The sequence below is a fragment of the Quercus lobata genome, chromosome 12 (genome assembly GCF_001633185.2).
Source record: "Quercus lobata isolate SW786 chromosome 12, ValleyOak3.0 Primary Assembly, whole genome shotgun sequence".
In the NCBI taxonomy this organism is placed as follows: Eukaryota; Viridiplantae; Streptophyta; class Magnoliopsida; order Fagales; family Fagaceae; genus Quercus; species Quercus lobata.
The window spans coordinates 35,769,074-35,787,505 of NC_044915.1; the positions used below are offsets into that span (position 1 = coordinate 35,769,074).

At 34.9% G+C, this 18,432-nt stretch overlaps 2 protein-coding genes across 2 annotated transcripts; one reads left to right on the top strand and one right to left on the bottom strand.

Moving 5' to 3' along the window:
• Positions 1 to 2,386: 2,386 nt before the first annotated feature.
• Positions 2,387 to 5,226, bottom strand: LOC115970050 (60S ribosomal protein L30-like). Its single transcript, XM_031089712.1, has 5 exons — positions 5,077 to 5,226; positions 4,876 to 4,981; positions 4,674 to 4,775; positions 2,834 to 2,902; positions 2,387 to 2,742 (listed from the first exon to the last, which is right to left on the bottom strand). Exons 1-5 carry the CDS (start codon positions 5,095 to 5,097, stop codon positions 2,702 to 2,704), a joined length of 339 nt encoding a protein of 112 aa, XP_030945572.1. The 5' UTR covers positions 5,098 to 5,226; the 3' UTR covers positions 2,387 to 2,701.
• Positions 5,227 to 6,965: 1,739 nt separating this feature from the next.
• Positions 6,966 to 15,489, top strand: LOC115972280 (aspartic proteinase-like protein 1). The gene is made up of 10 exons (XM_031092499.1): positions 6,966 to 7,551; positions 7,649 to 7,793; positions 9,294 to 9,535; positions 9,691 to 9,918; positions 10,035 to 10,173; positions 10,250 to 10,320; positions 10,406 to 10,505; positions 11,271 to 11,331; positions 11,477 to 11,548; positions 15,027 to 15,489. The coding sequence occupies exons 1-10, from the start codon at positions 7,223 to 7,225 to the stop codon at positions 15,257 to 15,259; spliced, it is 1,620 nt and encodes a 539-aa protein (XP_030948359.1). The 5' UTR covers positions 6,966 to 7,222; the 3' UTR covers positions 15,260 to 15,489.
• Positions 15,490 to 18,432: the final 2,943 nt, after the last annotated feature.

An 18,432-nucleotide genomic window follows, 5' to 3' on the forward strand; every position in this document is an offset into this window, starting at 1 on the left:
TGATAAGATATAAAACCAAAAATAAAAAGAATCTAAAATAAAAAGAAAAAGAAAAAGAAAATAGTGATGACGTGGAAAATTGTAGGAGTTCCGAATGCTTCGGTTTTATATATATATATATATATATATATAGATTAGGAATAGAATTATCTTTTGTTATAATTGGAAAGTACTCTTTTTTTCTCACTTCCCCTATATAATATATTTACTGTTCTATTCAAGATTTTTTCATGGAAGAAGGGGAAGGGTTGTTGAGGAAGATATATATGAGAGTGATGTCACAATCACATGATTGGGAAATGAAAACTTTGACTTCACATTCTTCTTGTCACCGACATGAAATGAATCTTCCTAATTCATACGTAAGAGAAACTATATATATATATATATAGAAACACACCACATACGTACGAGAAACATTGTTTATATTAAAGCTACGTAATTTCATGAAATGAAAGAACTGTATATTAACATGCTAAGCAATCTATGCCAAAGGCTGCTGGTGGAGGCCAGCTGAGGAAGGAAATTTCAAAGTGAATTTTGATGGGTCAATTTTTACTGAAAAGAATAGAGCAGCTGGGATCATAGGAGTGATTGTGCGAGACCACCATTGAAATCCAGTAGCAGCAGCAATGAGCCAAGCTAGAAGTGAATTTGGAAAAGGAGCTCAGCATCAAAAGAGCCACGTTCGAAGGTGATTCAGAGAGAGATTGTCGTGAAAGCACTGAAGGAGGAAGATAGTTGTTTGACTTTTTTTTGGACAGGTCATGGAATAGAGGACGCGAAGTGTGATGCTCAAGATCTCGATTGGTTATCGGTTTACTCAAATCAGACGTGAAGGGAACTCCATAGCACTAGAAAGAACTAGTCATAAACTAGGAAATGCATGAGAAAATGTAATGTAAAATTTGTTGATTAAAATCAATGTTATGAGTTTCATTTCGGACCCATTTCAGTTTGTCCAGTAAAACAAAATATTTCAGCATCGGCCTATTTTGATATATTGTTTCAAAATTGGGGTTCGCAAGAAAATTTTAAAATTTTGACCAGAAATGAAATGAAATTAATAACATTAGATTAAATAATGCATGTATTATTAAAAGCATTTTCTATTTTTATAAATTTTATGTAATAGAACATATAATGTATATTGAATTCAACAAAAAATAGTAATTATATATATATATATATATATGAAAAAAGTAATTTGATAAAAAATTCAAATCACATAATTATAATATTTTTTTGTATAAAAGAAAAAATATTTTTAAAAATTTAAAATGACTTTTTTTAAATATACTGTAATCGGTTGGTTAATTTGAACATTTCTAAGAATATATATTTTTTAAAGAATAATGCTACAACTACGAACTATTTTACAACATTTTTACAAACGGTTGATGTATCCAACTTCTTATTGGTTTTCATTCAGGCCCATTATTAACATCACTTTTTCATTCACTAATAACCAATCACCACATTAGCAATTTGTAAAATTTTTTGTAAAAAACTTATATCTCTAGCATTACTTTCTTTTTTTTTTTTTTTTTTTTTTGAAAACTAGCATTACTCTTTTTTTTTAAATGTACAATTTCATTCTATGAAACACATATAACATGTTACATTAAATTTAAATTATTATATAAATTTAGAATTATAGCATTTTTTTTTTACTATATTATCGAAACTTGTATTTTAAAATAATTTATTATTTTTATTGCTTTATTAGGGCCCATGCCTCTAATTAGTAATGCTTATTTTATTTGCATTTTTTTTAAACCCAAAACTAAAGAAATAAAATTTCATATTTTTCTACCCAAAATTAAGAAAAATATAAAATTTTGAGCCAAAAACTAAAAAAACAACCTACAAAAAGAATCAATTAAGATCCAACTAATCCAAAATGGAATCAACTGAATTAAAATGCTTATACTGAAATGGCTCAACAAAAGCATAACAACAATAAATTTTTCAAAAGATCTGCTCTTAAAACATAGCCTTTTTAGCCGTAGATTAGGAACTGAAATTGTGAAGAAATGGAATATATTGTCTATCTTTTTTCTTCTTTTCTTTTAAGATTTCTTTCATGAGAATGTTTCTAAATTTTATAATAAAATTAAGGCCAGACTTGCGTCTCAGCTGCCCTGAAACCAAGCCCAAAAACGGAGCACACCAGGGATTGAACACAGGCTCAAGTATTCATATGCACGGACTTTAAGAAGCAAGGTATGCAGGCCAACTATTCAGTCTAGTCCGTAAGTTATCTAATTCGGGCCCAAGCATTGATATACATAACCGGGCTAACATAAATTGAAACCTTCAGTTTAATTTAGCTCAGTGTTCAAACATAATTCACCCACTAAAATAGGTAAAATAAATATCAGTCTATTTCTCAATAGCTTCTGTATTTATGATAGCAAGGATTCAATTGTAGCAGCTTAAGTTGAAATAGTCTAGCATGTTAATCTCAAATGGTTAAGATGACTGAATCATTCATTGAACAGGCATCAAATCAAGTAACAGAAACAACTTGCGCAAATAAAAAATAGCAGGGTCTTCAAAAGCTCATTAACATAACAAAATTTTGCTAATGGAAAGGATGCAGGGGTGTATTTTAATAACAGCTCAAATTTGAAACTCTACCAAAAGTTCTAAAGAACAAAATTATACTAGTTTCAGGACTTGATCACCAAAATGCATCTCAATGATCACCAGGGAGTGACTTGATGATATCTGAATCACCTGTAGAAAGTACCAAACCGTAAAAGAAGTCAAACCAATCTGTCACAACAATGATAAAGTCATATAATGAGAATAAAAATTTGAGGTGTACCTGGATCAATAATGCTAAGGCACGACACGCGAAAATACTTTCCACATGCTGTCCCCAGATCAACATTGTCTGGAAGCACAAACAAGCCACAATGGAAAAGGCAAAGAGTTTAAGAGATTGAGTACCATAAATCATATCATATTAATTAAAAAGAAACATATTAATAATTGAATTATATAATGAATGACATCAACCAGTATAGAGTTCCTGCCATGTAAGTGAAAATAATCTGTCACGTTCTTCAGTATGGTTATAGACAATAAGAGGGAACAAAGGAAATTTTTTGCAAATATGCTTAAGCAACATAGCATGTTCTGGATGACTTTTTTTTTCTTTGTACTTTCTAAGAACTAAAGCCAGCTAAAATCTCCTTTTTTTGGCCTCCTTGGCAGCTTGGCATGAGCATAAACTGCTTAGCTTGTTAGAGGCATGCCTTTAAATTACCCTGCAACTGGTTTTGGCAGGTGGAGTCAATTGCCTATAAGTTTTACTAGCTAGAGGCGAGTCTGATAGGCTATTATCTAGAAAGGTCCCTATATTATCAAAAGAATCTACTTCTTTTTCTTCCTTTTTTAATAAATCTACTTGGTTGGCCTAATGATTTCAAGGCTGATATGTTGAGGCTCACCAACCCAAAATATTGAGACTATGGATTGGTTGTTGCAATAAAAGCACTTCCAACAACAAGCAGAGGAGTCTTCAATAATAGAAATTCATACATATTAACAATGGCAACTTGATGTCGAACATTTAGTACATCACGGTAGGACAACTAATCATATAATCTTGGTGCCATATGTTCAAGAGTTATAGCCCAGAAAATGAGAGGAAGAAAAGGGGGCGGGTGCAGTTTACTTGAACAACTGATTATCCAAAGAAGAACAAGATGTGAACCCAAAAGGGTGGCTACTTGTGCACAAGAAAAATTGCAGAGTAGGTTTATGGAATTAAAGAAGAATACACCTAAGTGCTCTTCTATGGTGAGTAAACCAAGCCAGGACACCCCCATTAATTTTCATGTATGAGACACCAAAGCTTGCTTTTGAGCAATGTGGCACATGAACCTTTTAAAATTGACATCAAGAGATAAACATTCATTCAAGCGAAATATAAGGGAATTCCATGTTTAACATGTTTTGTCCAACGATAACACACTGCGGAAATCCTGATTCCCTTAGGTAATGGGCAGGTATCATATGCATTGTATAGTTCATGCAGTTAATTAATTGCGAAAGACGGGGTCACTGCCTACCAGATGACCTGAAGCATTGTTCCAAATCAAAACAGTTTGAAGTTTGAACAAGGCTATGTACTTAAGAAATGTTATAGGATAGTCGTTAGGTCCAAACAAACCACAACCTATCAAGAGATTCCTGATTTTTGAGTTAAACAGAGTCCATTACAAAGCTCACTAAATAGCATCACACCATTTTCACTATTCATACGAAACCAATCAAAATCCATTTAGCCCAGTTGAATAAACATTCTCCGATCATCAGGCCGTAACAATGATCCAACCTAATTTAGTTTTAATAGGACCATCAAGTGAACTGGTTTTGAAATGTCAGTTTAGTTTCCAAAATTAGTGTTTAGATGTTCACATAAAGAAGACTAGCACACAATTATGAACTGTTTATACAAACTAGTTCAAAAACTAAACAAAATTTTGATTAAATGATTGGTCCAGAACCAAATTGAACCAGTTCTACTGTTCCAATCCAATATCCAAGAATGTTGGCACTGTAAACCTCAAAATGAAACACATGTAGACAAAATCAACAAACTAGGAAATAGGAGCAGATGGTATGGTATGGTATGGTGTGAAGTATGAAAGACTTACTTCCGCTGAAATGGTGGACCCCAACCTTGGCAAGCATGGCGTAGTATTCAATCTCGGACTTGCGGAGTGGTGGGCAATTGTTAGATATCAAAATCAGCTTCCCTGCAATTCCCAACAAAATCTCAATCACCCATACCATTCAGAATCATTGAGAAAAATATACATGTAAAAAAAAAAAAAGACCCAGAAAAGAAAAAAGAACCTTTGGAGCTACGGAGAGAGCGGAGGACGGTTTTGTAACCGAGGCTGTACTTGCCGCTCTTCATAACCAGGGCCAGCCTGTTGTTTATGTTCTCATGAGTCTTCTTCTGCTTATTGTATTTTGATTTGTGTTAAAAACCTTAATAAATCAATTTAAACTTAGGCTATAATAGTAGAGTTTCAGAGAGAGAGAGAGAGGTACCGTCTTCTTCCCCGCTGCCATTTTTGCTGTTGATTGCTCAAAAATACGATTTTGGAAAATGGGGTTTTGGTGAAAGAAGCTTTCTGCAAGCGGCGATGCGAGAATAATGATGTTAAGGAGGTGTGTGTATATCACTATGTTGTAGGGTTTTGGCAATAACAATATTAGAAGCTAAAAGGGCCATGAAGTTTAAGGTATCACCCTCGGCCTTGTCTCTCATTCCTTTTTTGTTCATGGGCCTAAGACAAGGGGTTTTGATAAAGTAGTGGAATCTATTTTGAGGATGAGATATTTGAAACCCAATTGCCATATCAAATTTGGTCCAAAATGAACGGCCCAAAGTTCAGACTAAGTGCTGGTGGTAAGGTCTATCTCTCTGTATATTAAGGGCCTGTTCTTATTGGATGCCATACTAACATATTTTGGCCCTACCCTACCTTTTGAACGGTTAAACCTTATGAAATATCTTGTCGTTTGACTGCGTTTTAAGGATCTTTTTACACCATCCCATTTTGCAATTTTTGAGGCTCTTTAACCATCCATTAACTCCTACACTTGAGTAGATTCTCCTTAACCTAAGCTGCCCAAATTGAACAAATATTATTCCAAATTTACCTCATGATTGTCGCATTGTTCAATCCCCAACCCTTTTTCTTTCTTTTTAATCATTTTTTTTTTTTTTTTTTTTGGTGTGGTTCCACCGTTTTTTTTCTTTGGTACACACAATGCTTCTATTGTGTCATTTATCGAAATCTATATAACATATAAAAGTCAAATTGTGTCATTTATCGAAATCTATATAACATATAAAAGTTAAAGCATATTATTTATTATTATTACGTTCCTATTAAGTCACATTAGCATAATATTTTGGTTTATTTCAGTTTATTCAGTCCAATTACTTAAGATGATATATTTTCAATTTAAAAAATGTGTATGTAAGAGTATTAACATTAGGAATGCTAATTGCTAAAATTTTACTAAACACCAAAAAATTACCTACATCATTTGTGCCAAATCTCAACACATTTGGCATGGAGCTACAATAATATTCTAATTTTTAGCATTAATTCTTCTCTCCCACTCAGACCTCTCACTCTCTCCCTTGTCCTTCTTTGATGGTGGGTTTTTGGGATGGCAATTTATGATCTTGTTTTTTATGGCAGTAGTCCGTGAGTCGTTGATCCCTATCTCATTCCTCTCTCTATGGGCTGATCAAGGAAGTAGTTTTGGGTTTTGATTGGTTTTGACTTTTGAGTGTTGAGTTATTAGGTTGCTGTTCAGTGGTCAATGGAGTTGGGTTTTGAATGTGGGTTGTGGTACTAGTGGTTGTGGGTTGCGAGAAAGGGAGTGGTAGTGCTAGCAGTTGTGGTTTTGGCGGTGTTTTTGGTTTTTTTAATAAAATGGTGGATTTTTTTTAAAATTATTTTAATAAGTAATCTGTTAGAGTAAAATATGTGGCATAGAGTGTGTTATAAAATAGTGTGTTAAATTATATAAAATAAATTTTACTTAGGGGGTAAGTTGCGACAAAAATAGTGTATTTTATTGTAATTCTAGAAAACTCTTTAAGACTCTCTCCCCGAAAGTCCAAAAGCCAGAGCGCAATCCCGGAAATCGAAAAAGGCAAAAACACGTAGGCACAGCACATAGTTTGCAGACACGTAGTCATCGGATCCCATTGCGTGGCACTATCTGGTTGCACCACCTTAATCCCAACATCATTACCCCTTTTTTTTTGTTCATCTTCACTGTCTTATCTTAATCCTCTCACTTAAAAAAATACTTCCAAAATCAAAACAAACGCAAAAACCCAAAAACCCACTCCACGTCTCCACCCATATATATAATAAACAAAAAACACAAATCATCACACACACACAAAAACACTTTCAAACTACTCTGCATGTGATGCGCACTGCGCCCACTCTCCCTTCTCGAAATTCCCACTACTCAAGAGTCAGCCCCCCTTGCTTTCTCTGCCACGTTCACGGGCACACACTGTGCGCACTACACCCCCAATGCGCACCTTAGCGTCTCTTATTTCAAATTCTTCATATAACAAAAAGCCACACTGATCAAAAAACACTTCACTCACTCCCTCAAAAAAGTCTCTCTCTTTCTTATTCTCTCTGCGTTATTTTCGATGGCGAATCGTGCGGTTCTGCTGGTTTTCTTGGTGGTGGCTAGTTACTTCGTTGTTGTGATGAATGGGTCGGGTGGGGCTTTGTCGTTGTCGTCTTCGAAGCTGATACACCGGTACTCCGAGGAGGCGAAGGCGTTGTGGGTTTCGAGGAGTGGGAATGTGGATGTGAAGTGGCCAAAGAAGAACAGCGTGGAGTACTTGGAATTGCTTGTGAGAAACGACTTGATGAAGAAGAAGACAAGGCAAAACGTGAAGCTCGTTAACCACTACGACTTGCTTTTCCCTTCCCATGGCAGCCAAACCTTGTTCTTCGGCAATGACTTAGCTTGGTAAACTCTCTCTCTGTTATTTTTTTTGAAAATAATTTAAATGTCATTAAGATTAGTAAGAATTTTTTTTTTTTTTTTGAAATGGTGGATGAGACAGGTTGCATTACACATGGATTGATATAGGAACACCGAATGTGTCGTTTATGGTAGCGTTGGATGCTGGAAGCGATTTGCTTTGGGTCCCATGTGATTGCATTAATTGCGCTCCCTTCTCTGCTACTTATTACAATAACACTATGTTGGTACGTTCTTTTATTTATTTTACTGTTTTTGTTTTTGTTCTTCACTTCTGTTCTACCTCCCTGACATTCATTTTTTTAAATACTCGTACTTTACTATGATTTCTTTAATTACTAAGATTTATTATGTTTCTAATACATATGCTAATAATGAAGTTACATTCTGAACAATGATGAAATTCTGAATCTTACTAGTTTTCTGATCCGCACATAATATTTGTTGCTAGAAATTATACTTGATAGTGTGTTTAATGGATGAATACTTAAAAAAAAAAAAAAGGTAGGACAAGAAAAATCTGTTGTGTCCCCAAGGTAGCATTATTGGGAGGGGACCACGTACCAGGAAGTTCAAATTCTATATTTATCCTCCCTCCATTGAAGACGGTATATACATCACCCCTTGGTATCTCATGCCCCTCGGTATATACATCACCCCTCTCTTCAAAAATTATCTAACAACAAGAGATGTTCTTCTCTCTCTCTCGCTCTCTCAACACGTGGGTCCCACACAATATTCAATCTTTTAGGTGTGCTTACATCTATATATAAAAATGTGTTCATTTTTTGAATGGGTTGAAATGGCAAATGGGTCATGTTCACATGATTCAAATACATGTTTATTAAACGGGTTGAAACCCGCACGGTTTAGGGGTTTTGACATACAATTATTAAATGAGTCGGGTTAGGTTTAAGGGAGTAATATTTAGGAAGTACTTCCGGAGTACCGAGAATGGTGCTCTCTCCACTCACATTCATGGTGGGTCCACTCATTATATTTATTATGGGGTCCATTATGAATGCGAGAAGAGGAGCACCATTTATCCCTCTTCCGGGAGTATCTAAGAATTTTCTAGGATTAAGCTATGTATTTGAATGCCTTACCTCAGCACAACATGATCACGACCCCTAACACGAATTGCTACCCCTACTATGGGGTCCACATGTTGTGAGAGAGAGGATATGTATGTCCAATGCATAAGATAATTATATATTGCTTTGCTCCCCTTGGAGCCAAAAAATTACATGTATAAAATAATTCTGTGTTGTGCTTAACTGCATCTCATTTAAATTCTCTCTCTCTCTCTCTCAAATGATATATTTTTCTTCCCTCCATTATATCCTTGTTGCTTATTCATGTCACTTGAACTAAGAGTGCTTTTGCTTCTATAGATTACATGTTCTTGTTCACCAATAAGACCAATGGATTGGTTGCTTGTAAAGGAGTTTAAATTGGCAAAATATATTTGTTAAATTATATTTTTTATTGTTTCTTATCCGAAAAAGTTAACTTTTTTATTGTTATTTCTTTATAAATCTTTCCATCTGCTCTCCCCCCCCTCTCTCTCTGCCCTTTTATTCTACATTTTAATTCCTGAATAAATGTGGAATGTAATTGCTTTGCACTGGTGCAGTAGTTGAGCTAAGAATTGTAAAAGGTTTAGCAGTTAATTCCAGTGATTGATTGGCAGGTGCTCCCTCGTGTTTGGGGCATCAATTATGCAGGATAAGGATTTGAGTGAATATAACCCATCTTTATCAAACACCAGCAAGAATCTACCTTGCAGCCATCATTTATGCAAACTGGGTACCAATTGCAAAGGTCCTAAGGAGCCCTGTCCATATATTGTTGATTATAGCTCAGAAAACACATCAACTTCTGGATTTTTGGTTGAGGACAAATTGCATTTGGCATCGGTTAGCGATCATGCAACAAAAAATCATGTGCAGGCTTCAGTCATTTTAGGGTGTGTTTGTTTGTCTTCCTTTGTTTCTGCTGCTGTTATTATTATTATTACAATTTTCTTTTGGACTGGTACGCATAGCCGATTTCTTTCTGATGCTTAAACTTGTTACCTTTCCCTTTTTTTTTTTTTTTTGGTATTCAATTTTGTCAAAGCAGCTGTGGCAGGATACAAAGTGGTAGTTATTTGGATGGAGCTGCTCCTGATGGTGTTATGGGACTGGGACTTGGGGACATTTCAGTTCCAAGTTTGCTTGCAAAAGCAGGACTGATTCAAAATTCTTTTTCAATTTGTTTTGATGAGAATGATTCTGGGAGAATTCTTTTTGGGGATGAAGTGTTTGCCACCCAACAATCTACTCCATTCTTGCCTTTTGCAGGAAAATCGTATGCCTTCTATTTCTGACCCTTGTTTGCTAAGTGAATTCTCTTGGCAAGGTCTTAGTCCTAGAGACTGTATTCTTGGCATGCCATTTTCTAATTAGTCTGTTTTGCTGTTTCAGTGATGGCTATTTTGTTGGACTAGAGCATTATTGTGTTGGGAGTTTCTGTCTCAAGCTAACCCAATTCCAAGCTTTGGTTGACAGTGGCACATCCTTCACATATCTTCCAACAAAAGTCTATGAAAAAATTGTTTTCGAGGTGCTTCCTGTTTTTAATTTTATAAAGCTTAAGTTCTTCCCTATCGTGGCCTTAAGATTGTTTTTTCTTAGTACAGTTTGACAAGCAAGTGAATGCTACCAGGATTCACCTCCAAGAAAGTCCCTTTGAGTACTGCTATAATGCCAGGTTGGATTCTAGATGAGATGATTTTTTTTGGAATCCTCGTACCAGTTCTTAAGAACTTATAGTCATCTGTTCATTTGTGTAACAGTTCACAAGAGTTGCATAGCATTCCTAGCATGAGACTCATGTTTACCACGAACCGAAGCTATCCAATCCATAATCCCTTATTAACTGACTCTGAGAATCAGGTAAGTCTATATTGTAGATTGTATCCATTTTAACATAAACTCATGCTACTACACTTCTCCAAGAACTGAATTTGCAAGAAAGTGGACCGTGTGTCTAATATTGCATCAAGGAATGAAAGTCCACATTAAAAACAAAATTTATTTTGTCTGCGTGTGGCACAAATGTGAAGTTTATTGTGTGTGTGCGCACCTCTGTTCACAAGCGTTTGCAACATAGTTGTCAATATCTAGTGCTCCTTGGGTGGATCTACATGTCATTGCCACTATACTCATCCACGTTTCCTTGGAGCCATCTGGTGATGTGAAACACATCAGGAAAAGTAAAATAACTGGTTGTGTTTCTGTAGTATATGTAATTTGTGTTTTTATGCCTTTTTTTCATTTTTTTTCCTTTGGGGGTTGGTCATATTGAGTGCATAAACCTCTTTATCCCCTGACTGTCAACCATCTGTGGATTTAAATCATTTCTTGTTCTTCCCATCTGCAAATAGATATTTGTTTCTTTCCTCTCAAATATATTCTGTATACTCACTCTCAATTTAAAAGGTTGTCATGTATATGGGATTTCCAGAAAGAACATAAAAAAATCATCTTTAATTACCAGGAAACATGACAAGCACATTTTTTCGTTATATTTCTAGCAAGGTCCTACTTAACACAAAAAGATTTTTCTAGTAAGATCCTATAGTGATTTGATGCTGGGACTGCTCATATGATAGGATGCCGTCATAATGGATAGATATTAATTTCTGGAATGTGGTGCAGGCATTTTCTGACTTTTGCTTAACTTTACTACCAACGGATGGTGAATATGGTATTATTGGACGTAAGTGTACCTCTCTGCTTCTTGTATTCCTAAACAATTCGCTTGCTTCTTGTCCTTCATCTTTATTTGTTTGTGTGTCACACAAACACATACTTCTGTGTACATATGATGTATTGATTTCTCTGGGTTAACATATCTGTTGCAGAGAACTTCATGAAGGGTTATCGCTTGGTTTTTGATAGGGAAAATTTGAAGTTGGGCTGGTCAAAATCCAATTGTAAGTAATGATGGTTTTCTCATTCTGCTTATTTTAGATATTCATTTGTTTAATCCTTTTGAAGGAAAACACTGTTTCTCATCTTCTTCAAATCTGGTTTCCACAAGCAGAGTTTGCAACTTTGGGTTAGAAATTGGTTTTCAGTTTAATTACACTGAATGTTAAAGCAAGTAATTGGCAGAATTTCTTTTTGGTGATCCTTTGAATTATTGCTTAGTTTTTTCTCCTCGGTTTCAAACTGCTTGTGAAGAATTGATATTATTTGAAGTATAGGTTTAGGTCTTTGCAAGACTTGTGAAACTTGGCAGAATTTTTCACCACTTTTTGTCATTCAAAGTCTGTCTCAGCTTTGACACAAGCTAGCCCTTACTAGACTTTTCGTATCGTTCAATGTGATATTAGCTGATCTGAAGTCCATAATGAAATCTGATTATCCTAATAGCAAATCCATGTCTAGCCTCAGGTTTATTTTTGGGCTTGGATTTTTCGTTAAAGTGAATCAGACTTGAGGAAATTATATAGAAGATATAATTTCAAGTAATTAAATAAATAGATGTATAGGTCAATTTAAAATTTTTGAAGAGAGAAGAATACTATAAATCTGTGGTACATGTTGAGTACAACAATAATGAATGGGTCATACGGCTGTGAATGAACTGAGCTTAGCCGAGTATTGGAAGTTTAGGATTTGTTCATTTAAATTTATTTTGAACATGAGCTAAGCTCGAACTCATTACCAAACAAAATTGCATGTTCAAGTTGGTTCATATTCTTGTCAAACAAGCTTGAGTTTGTTCACGAGCTACTTGATTACAAGTAATAATATGATATCTTTTGAACTTGTTTACAAACCATATAAGAGCTCCTATCTGAAAGTTAATTTTTATGGGGCCATGTTTAGGGAAGAAAATGAAGTGGGTGTAGGGAAGAAAATGCAGCAGATTAACTTTGAGATAGAAGTACATCATTATGTAAGAGCTCGGCTTGTTTAATAATTGAGCCTAAATTTAAGCTTGAGCTTGGCTCATTTGTTAAATAAATAAACATAAACTAGTTTTTTTTTTTTTTTTAGCCGAGTTTGAGCTGTTCATTTACAGCTGTGGCCTCCAGCTTCCACAGCTACTGTGGTCTCTAGGGGTGTCCACGGGAACCCAGAAACCGACCCACCCGCCTAAACCGCCTGGGCTGACCCAAAAACAGGTCGACCCGATGTTGGTGACGGGTCTCCGCCACCAAAAACCGACTTAGGCGGGTTGGATGGCGGGTTTTCTTCTTCAAAACCCGATATACCCGATTTGACCGACGAAACCCATGAAAGAAGGCTGGAGTTACATAGATCTAGTTAGATTCATGGATATTCCGGTGAAGGTTCGGTAGTTTTTGGTTAGATCTGGTGAAGATCTAGGTTTTCTTCCTTAGATCCGGCGGTGAGATAAAGATTTTGCTCAGATCTACGCTTGATCTGGCAGTGAGATGAAGATTGTGCTTCGATTTTCACTTAGATCTGGTGATAGAGATGAATTTTTCGCTCAAATCTGAGCTTGATGTGATGGTTTTTGCTTCGATTTTTGCTTAGATCCGGTGATTTTGGCTCAAATTTGGGCTTGATGTGGTGATTTTGAGCTTCGATCTGGCGAAGATCTGGTGCTTGTGCTTCGATTTTCACTTAGATCCAACGATAGAGATGAATTTTTCGCTCAAATCTAAGCTTTATGTGATGTTTTTGCTTTGATTTTTGCTTAGATCCAGTGATTTTTGCTCAAATCTGGGCTTGATGTGGTGATTTTGAGATTCGATCCAGTGACTGTAACTCAGTATGAGGCTGACCGACCCGACCGTTGTCCACCGGAGTTCGATCCGACTTGACCTGAGGTCGTTTGTGGTTGGCGGCGGGTCGTTCAGCCATCCACCCGATGTAAGTGGGTTGGTTGCGGGTTGGGCATAAACTCGACCCGGACCGACCCGTGTACACCCCTAGTGGTCTCCCAGCTGTTCAATTTTACTGCCTTCTTATACCTTTCGCAATAATCTCTCCCTTCACCAAAGGAAAGGAAAAAGGAAAAAGAAAAAGATGAAGAAAGACCACATCTTTTCAAACCACTAGTATAATTGAGAACTTTCGAAATCTAAAACTAGTAAAAAGGTCAAGAAGTGTTTGGTGACTATTTGCAGGCACAAAGTTATCTCTACTAAAAAGCTTGACCCCAGGAGTTGTTTTAATCTGCTGATTGGACTGCATCTGTTCTAAGAGCACTGGTTTGTGCTTAGAGTGCGAAATGAAAGTGGCTACCCCTTGGACAGATTGGGTGTAGCTTGGTTGCATGCTTCTTCTATACCCATACCAGATAGATATCCATATAAATATAATTAAATATTTGGGATTAATAGGTGGCCCATCAGTGTGTGCAATAACTTTTTCATGGAGCCCTTCAACCTTTAAAAAATCAGTCTGCGATAACATTGGATGCTTTTTTTTTACTATTTTATGCTGTCTCTGTGTTTGGGGTGGAGGGGTTGGGGGGTTGGGGAGGGCTCTTACATTTCTTTTCAGGGTTAATCTGTGTTGGTAGTTCAAACTGCTCTTGCTTGCATAGTTCTTAGGGTGGCCGTTGATTGTTGTATTGTGTTTCCAGGAAAAGGTCGTTGAAGGTGTTGGTTATACCAGTGCATTACAAGTGAATATATTTCTAAAAATAAGTAATGTCCTTGATGATTCCACAATTTCATTGAGTTCTTGACTTAATGCACTGTTCATGTCCCATGAACAGTGCAAGAGGCTTTAGTCAATAAAAAAAAATAAAAAAAGGCAAAACGCTAAATGTGGATGTGGGATCCAAACGGTCGCTAAATATGAAAGAAGTTTCATATTATTATTATTATTATTTTTGAGAGAGAAGTTTCATGTTGAAGTGTTGTTTATATACCTTGAAAGGAAATATTGGGAAGAGGTAGAGAATGTATAATGTACTTGTATATATGTTAAAGAAGAATATAGCAACCAAAGTCCTCTCAGCTCTTTCTCCCCCCCCAAAAAAAAAAGGCCCTCTCAGCTATGACCTTATTATCTAATGTATTGCCAAGTGGATTTTGTATGTTTGAATAAAACTAAATTTTTGCAGTTTGCCATCTTGTGAGTTGTGTAAAATTTTATTTTTGGGTTATTATTATTATTATTATTTATTTGTTTAGCAGCTTTTGCCAACCAGTCCTTTATATTTAATCATTATCTTATATATTGCGAAGTGGATTTTTTATGTTTAAATAAAACTTAATTTTTGCAGTTTGCCATCCTTTAAGTTAAGGATTTGTTTTTGGGTTTGTTATTATTATTTTTTACTTGCTTTGTCAGCCAGTCTATATTTTTAGTTAAAAAGGCAATTTTGATCTGTCCTCAATACTTGCTTTCTAATCTGGGATTGAACTTGCTTTCAACATGTAATTCTCAGAGTCTTGACATTTACTCACCTTGAGTCTACAGGTCAAGATATAAATGGTAACCAAGCGCATCTCAAACCTCCTTCACATGATGGATCACCAAACCCATTGCCAACCACTGAGCAACAGAGCATCCCTAATACGCATGCAGTTCCACCTGCTGTTGCCGAAAGGGCCTCCTCCAATTCCTCTGTAGCTGTGCCCCAGCAAATTCCCTCTTGGCTTGGTTTGATGATTTCATTAGTACTGCTAGTATTCTTTTTGCCAGTCACCTAATTAAATCCCTTCTTGACTTGTAAATCCTATCCACTCTTTACAAGCTTCTAAACTCAATGAAATTTGCGTTTTCTTTAGGTTATTGTATTGATTGGGGGTTGATGTGATAGTCATAGTCACCTGTTTTAGTTATCTACTTTTGGTCTATAGGTGTCTTTTGCTTTTGATTATGTAATGTTTAAATGTTGCTGTTAGTACAAAGTTATTTTGAGATGCCTCAAATTTGATCATCCTATGCTTTTATCACTTATGTTTAAATTATTGTTGAACGTGACAGGTTTGTTGAAATATAAATTTATTTGGACTAGGGGTGCTTAGGGGTTGGTCGAGCTTGGGTTAGGGGTGTAACCTGCTCACTTAACCTTACCATCTTTTGGACCTGCTATCGAACTGATGGATCTGGTGAAATGGTTTGATTCAAAGTTTCAAACCTTTGGGTGGGAGATTGGGTCTCGGGATGTAATTTTCTAAAGAGAAATGTTATGTCCACAACGGTTTCACAATAAATACTAAGAGTGAGTAAAAAAGTAATTTCAATTCTAAGTTCAAAGTAGAACCAATAATAACTTATCATTTGTTGTAAAAGTGTTATGAAAATATTGTAGACATAATACTTCTCATTTTTTAAAACATAATCAAAATAAAGACTTAGTCATGATTTCATGAATGCTCATCCATTGGAACTATCTTAGGGTACAAAATTTCAATATTTTTATTTTGATTTTTTTGCTCGGGTTATTTAAGCAACTAAGAGTGATTTGTTTCTTATAATTTGTATTTTTCTGGAATTTTAAGTGAGGTTGAACTGTTGAAAGGAAAATTTTGTGCAATTTCTTGTGTAGATGTAGGGAATTTCAGGTGAGGTTGTGGGCGGCATTATATGAAATTTCTTTTATTTATTTATTTATTTATTTATTTATTTTTAATATTCAAGTGAGGTTGAATTGTTGAAGGGGGGCATCCAACTTGATACCTCATTTTTCTTTCCCCTTACTTTTTAAAAAAATAAAAAAATAAAAAATTTTGAATATAAAGTTTAGTTATAAAATTATTTGTAGCTTAAAATTATAACCTTACTTAATATCATTAATATTATTACATATTTTGAAAATCTAGTGGTTGGATTGCATGTTTTTTACGTTTTTAATACACGTATCAAATTTTGTACTAATTGGATATTATTTACTATATAATCTATAAGATTATATTTTATGCATAATTTTAAACTATAAAAGTTTATAATTTAAACAATTTATTGATAACATAGTTATTAATCTTTAATTTTCTAGAAATTTTAGAAGTGTAGAGGATAAAAGAGGAAAATGTTATCCAATAGTGGATTTGTCAAAATTTACATTTAATAAAAAGATATTGAGTAAAAATAGCCTTAAATTACAATCAATTTTATAATTAAATTTTGTCAATTGAAAAATTGGTTGCTTGAACCATCATTCGGACTTGTCTGTGATCCTTTGAGTTGGGTTGGGCCTTTGAGGTTTCCAAGTAGTCCTAATTCAAACTATAGTGTACTGGGTTTTGATCAACTACACACCAATGTTTAGTTCAAATACATAATTTCAAACATATATTTTCAGTTTTTAAACAATATTACATGTATTTTCACACACTTTTTTACCTACATATATTTTCACACTTATTTTCAAACAATAAAACACATATTTTTAAGTGCATGTATTAAACACTCCCTTAGTATTCCTCTTCGATATTTAAACTTTCAAGAATATGATGCCCAAAAATATAAGTATGCCCATATTCTGTTTGATTAGAAATTGATAAGGTTCTTAGAAATATGAGATATTCATATTTGATTAATTTCATAGTTTTAAAAACCGAACCGAGCATCAAACCGTTTTTTTTGTAAATTTCTGATTCAATTTGGGTTTTGCCCGGTTTTTGACCGGTTTGGGGGTTTTAACTGGACCGAACTGGCTCTCAGTTCTCGATTGAACCGGTCAGACTGACTGGTTCGGTCTGGTTTTTAAAACTATGATTAATTTTAGGAATATTATAAGTAATTTATTCTTATCTCATATTTGATTAATTTTAGGAATATTACAAGTAATTTATTCTTCTTAAACTATCCTTACGTTTATAATACAATTTTTTTTTTTTTTTTTTGATGAATACGTTTATAATACAATCTTAAGGGCATTATCCATAACATTTATATGACTTCTTCTAAATAAATGATAAGAAAAATAAAAGTTGTCAATTAAGTCAACTCTTCTAAAATTGTAGTTCTAATATTTTTGAATAACATATATATGACCAAAATAATTATTTCAATTTTTTAAATGATTTATCAGGACATTCTACTTCGTGAATCAAAATTATTTAGTTTTAAAAAGACAACAATTTTTAAGCAGGAGATAAAATTAGTAATTAAAAAAAAAAAAAAAAATACATACAATTCTGAATAGGAGATTGTGGCGGCCCAATCAAAAGTACTCTGAGGCCTTTGAGGTTGGGCTCCCAATTTATTTGTTTAGAGTGGGTCGAGAGTTCCCTATTATGAATAAATCCCTTTGAGGCTAGCCTAACAGCCTAAATGAAGAAGCTTGTGGCCAAGCCTGAAACTTACCCCCGTGTGTGTGTTTCCCGTGGAGTCTCGGGCTGGGTGCCGAGCTTCCTTCTCTTTAACTATTTTTCTCTCTTTACCTCTCGTGTATTTCTCTCTCTTTCTTTCCTAGATTAGCCAACCTCCTCTCACACCATCTCTTCCCCCTTTTATAACCTTCCCTTAATGGGTTTGCCATCATGAGTGGTGGCTATTCCAAAAAATGTGAGCCTCATTTTGACCTATATTCCCAATCGGATGGGACCCGCCGCACATTTTTGAATTGACCCCTTTGGAACTTGTGCCAACCTCCAAATATATGCTCAGTGGGTGGATATCCCCAAGGCATTATGTGACGTTCTCGGTGATGCCTTGGGTCGATTTGTACTATATTGTGCTTGGACCCTCCATCGCTTGTTTGATACGATTTGGGTGGGTCTAACTTATGTGAGCCTTGGTTTTGGGCTTGTATTTGATTTTTGGACCGTACAAAGATAAAAATCAAATTCAACAATAACTCTTAACAAAATTTAACCATAATATTAAGAATTTTGAATACATAACATAAGCATTTGATTAGAAAATGTTGTATTTC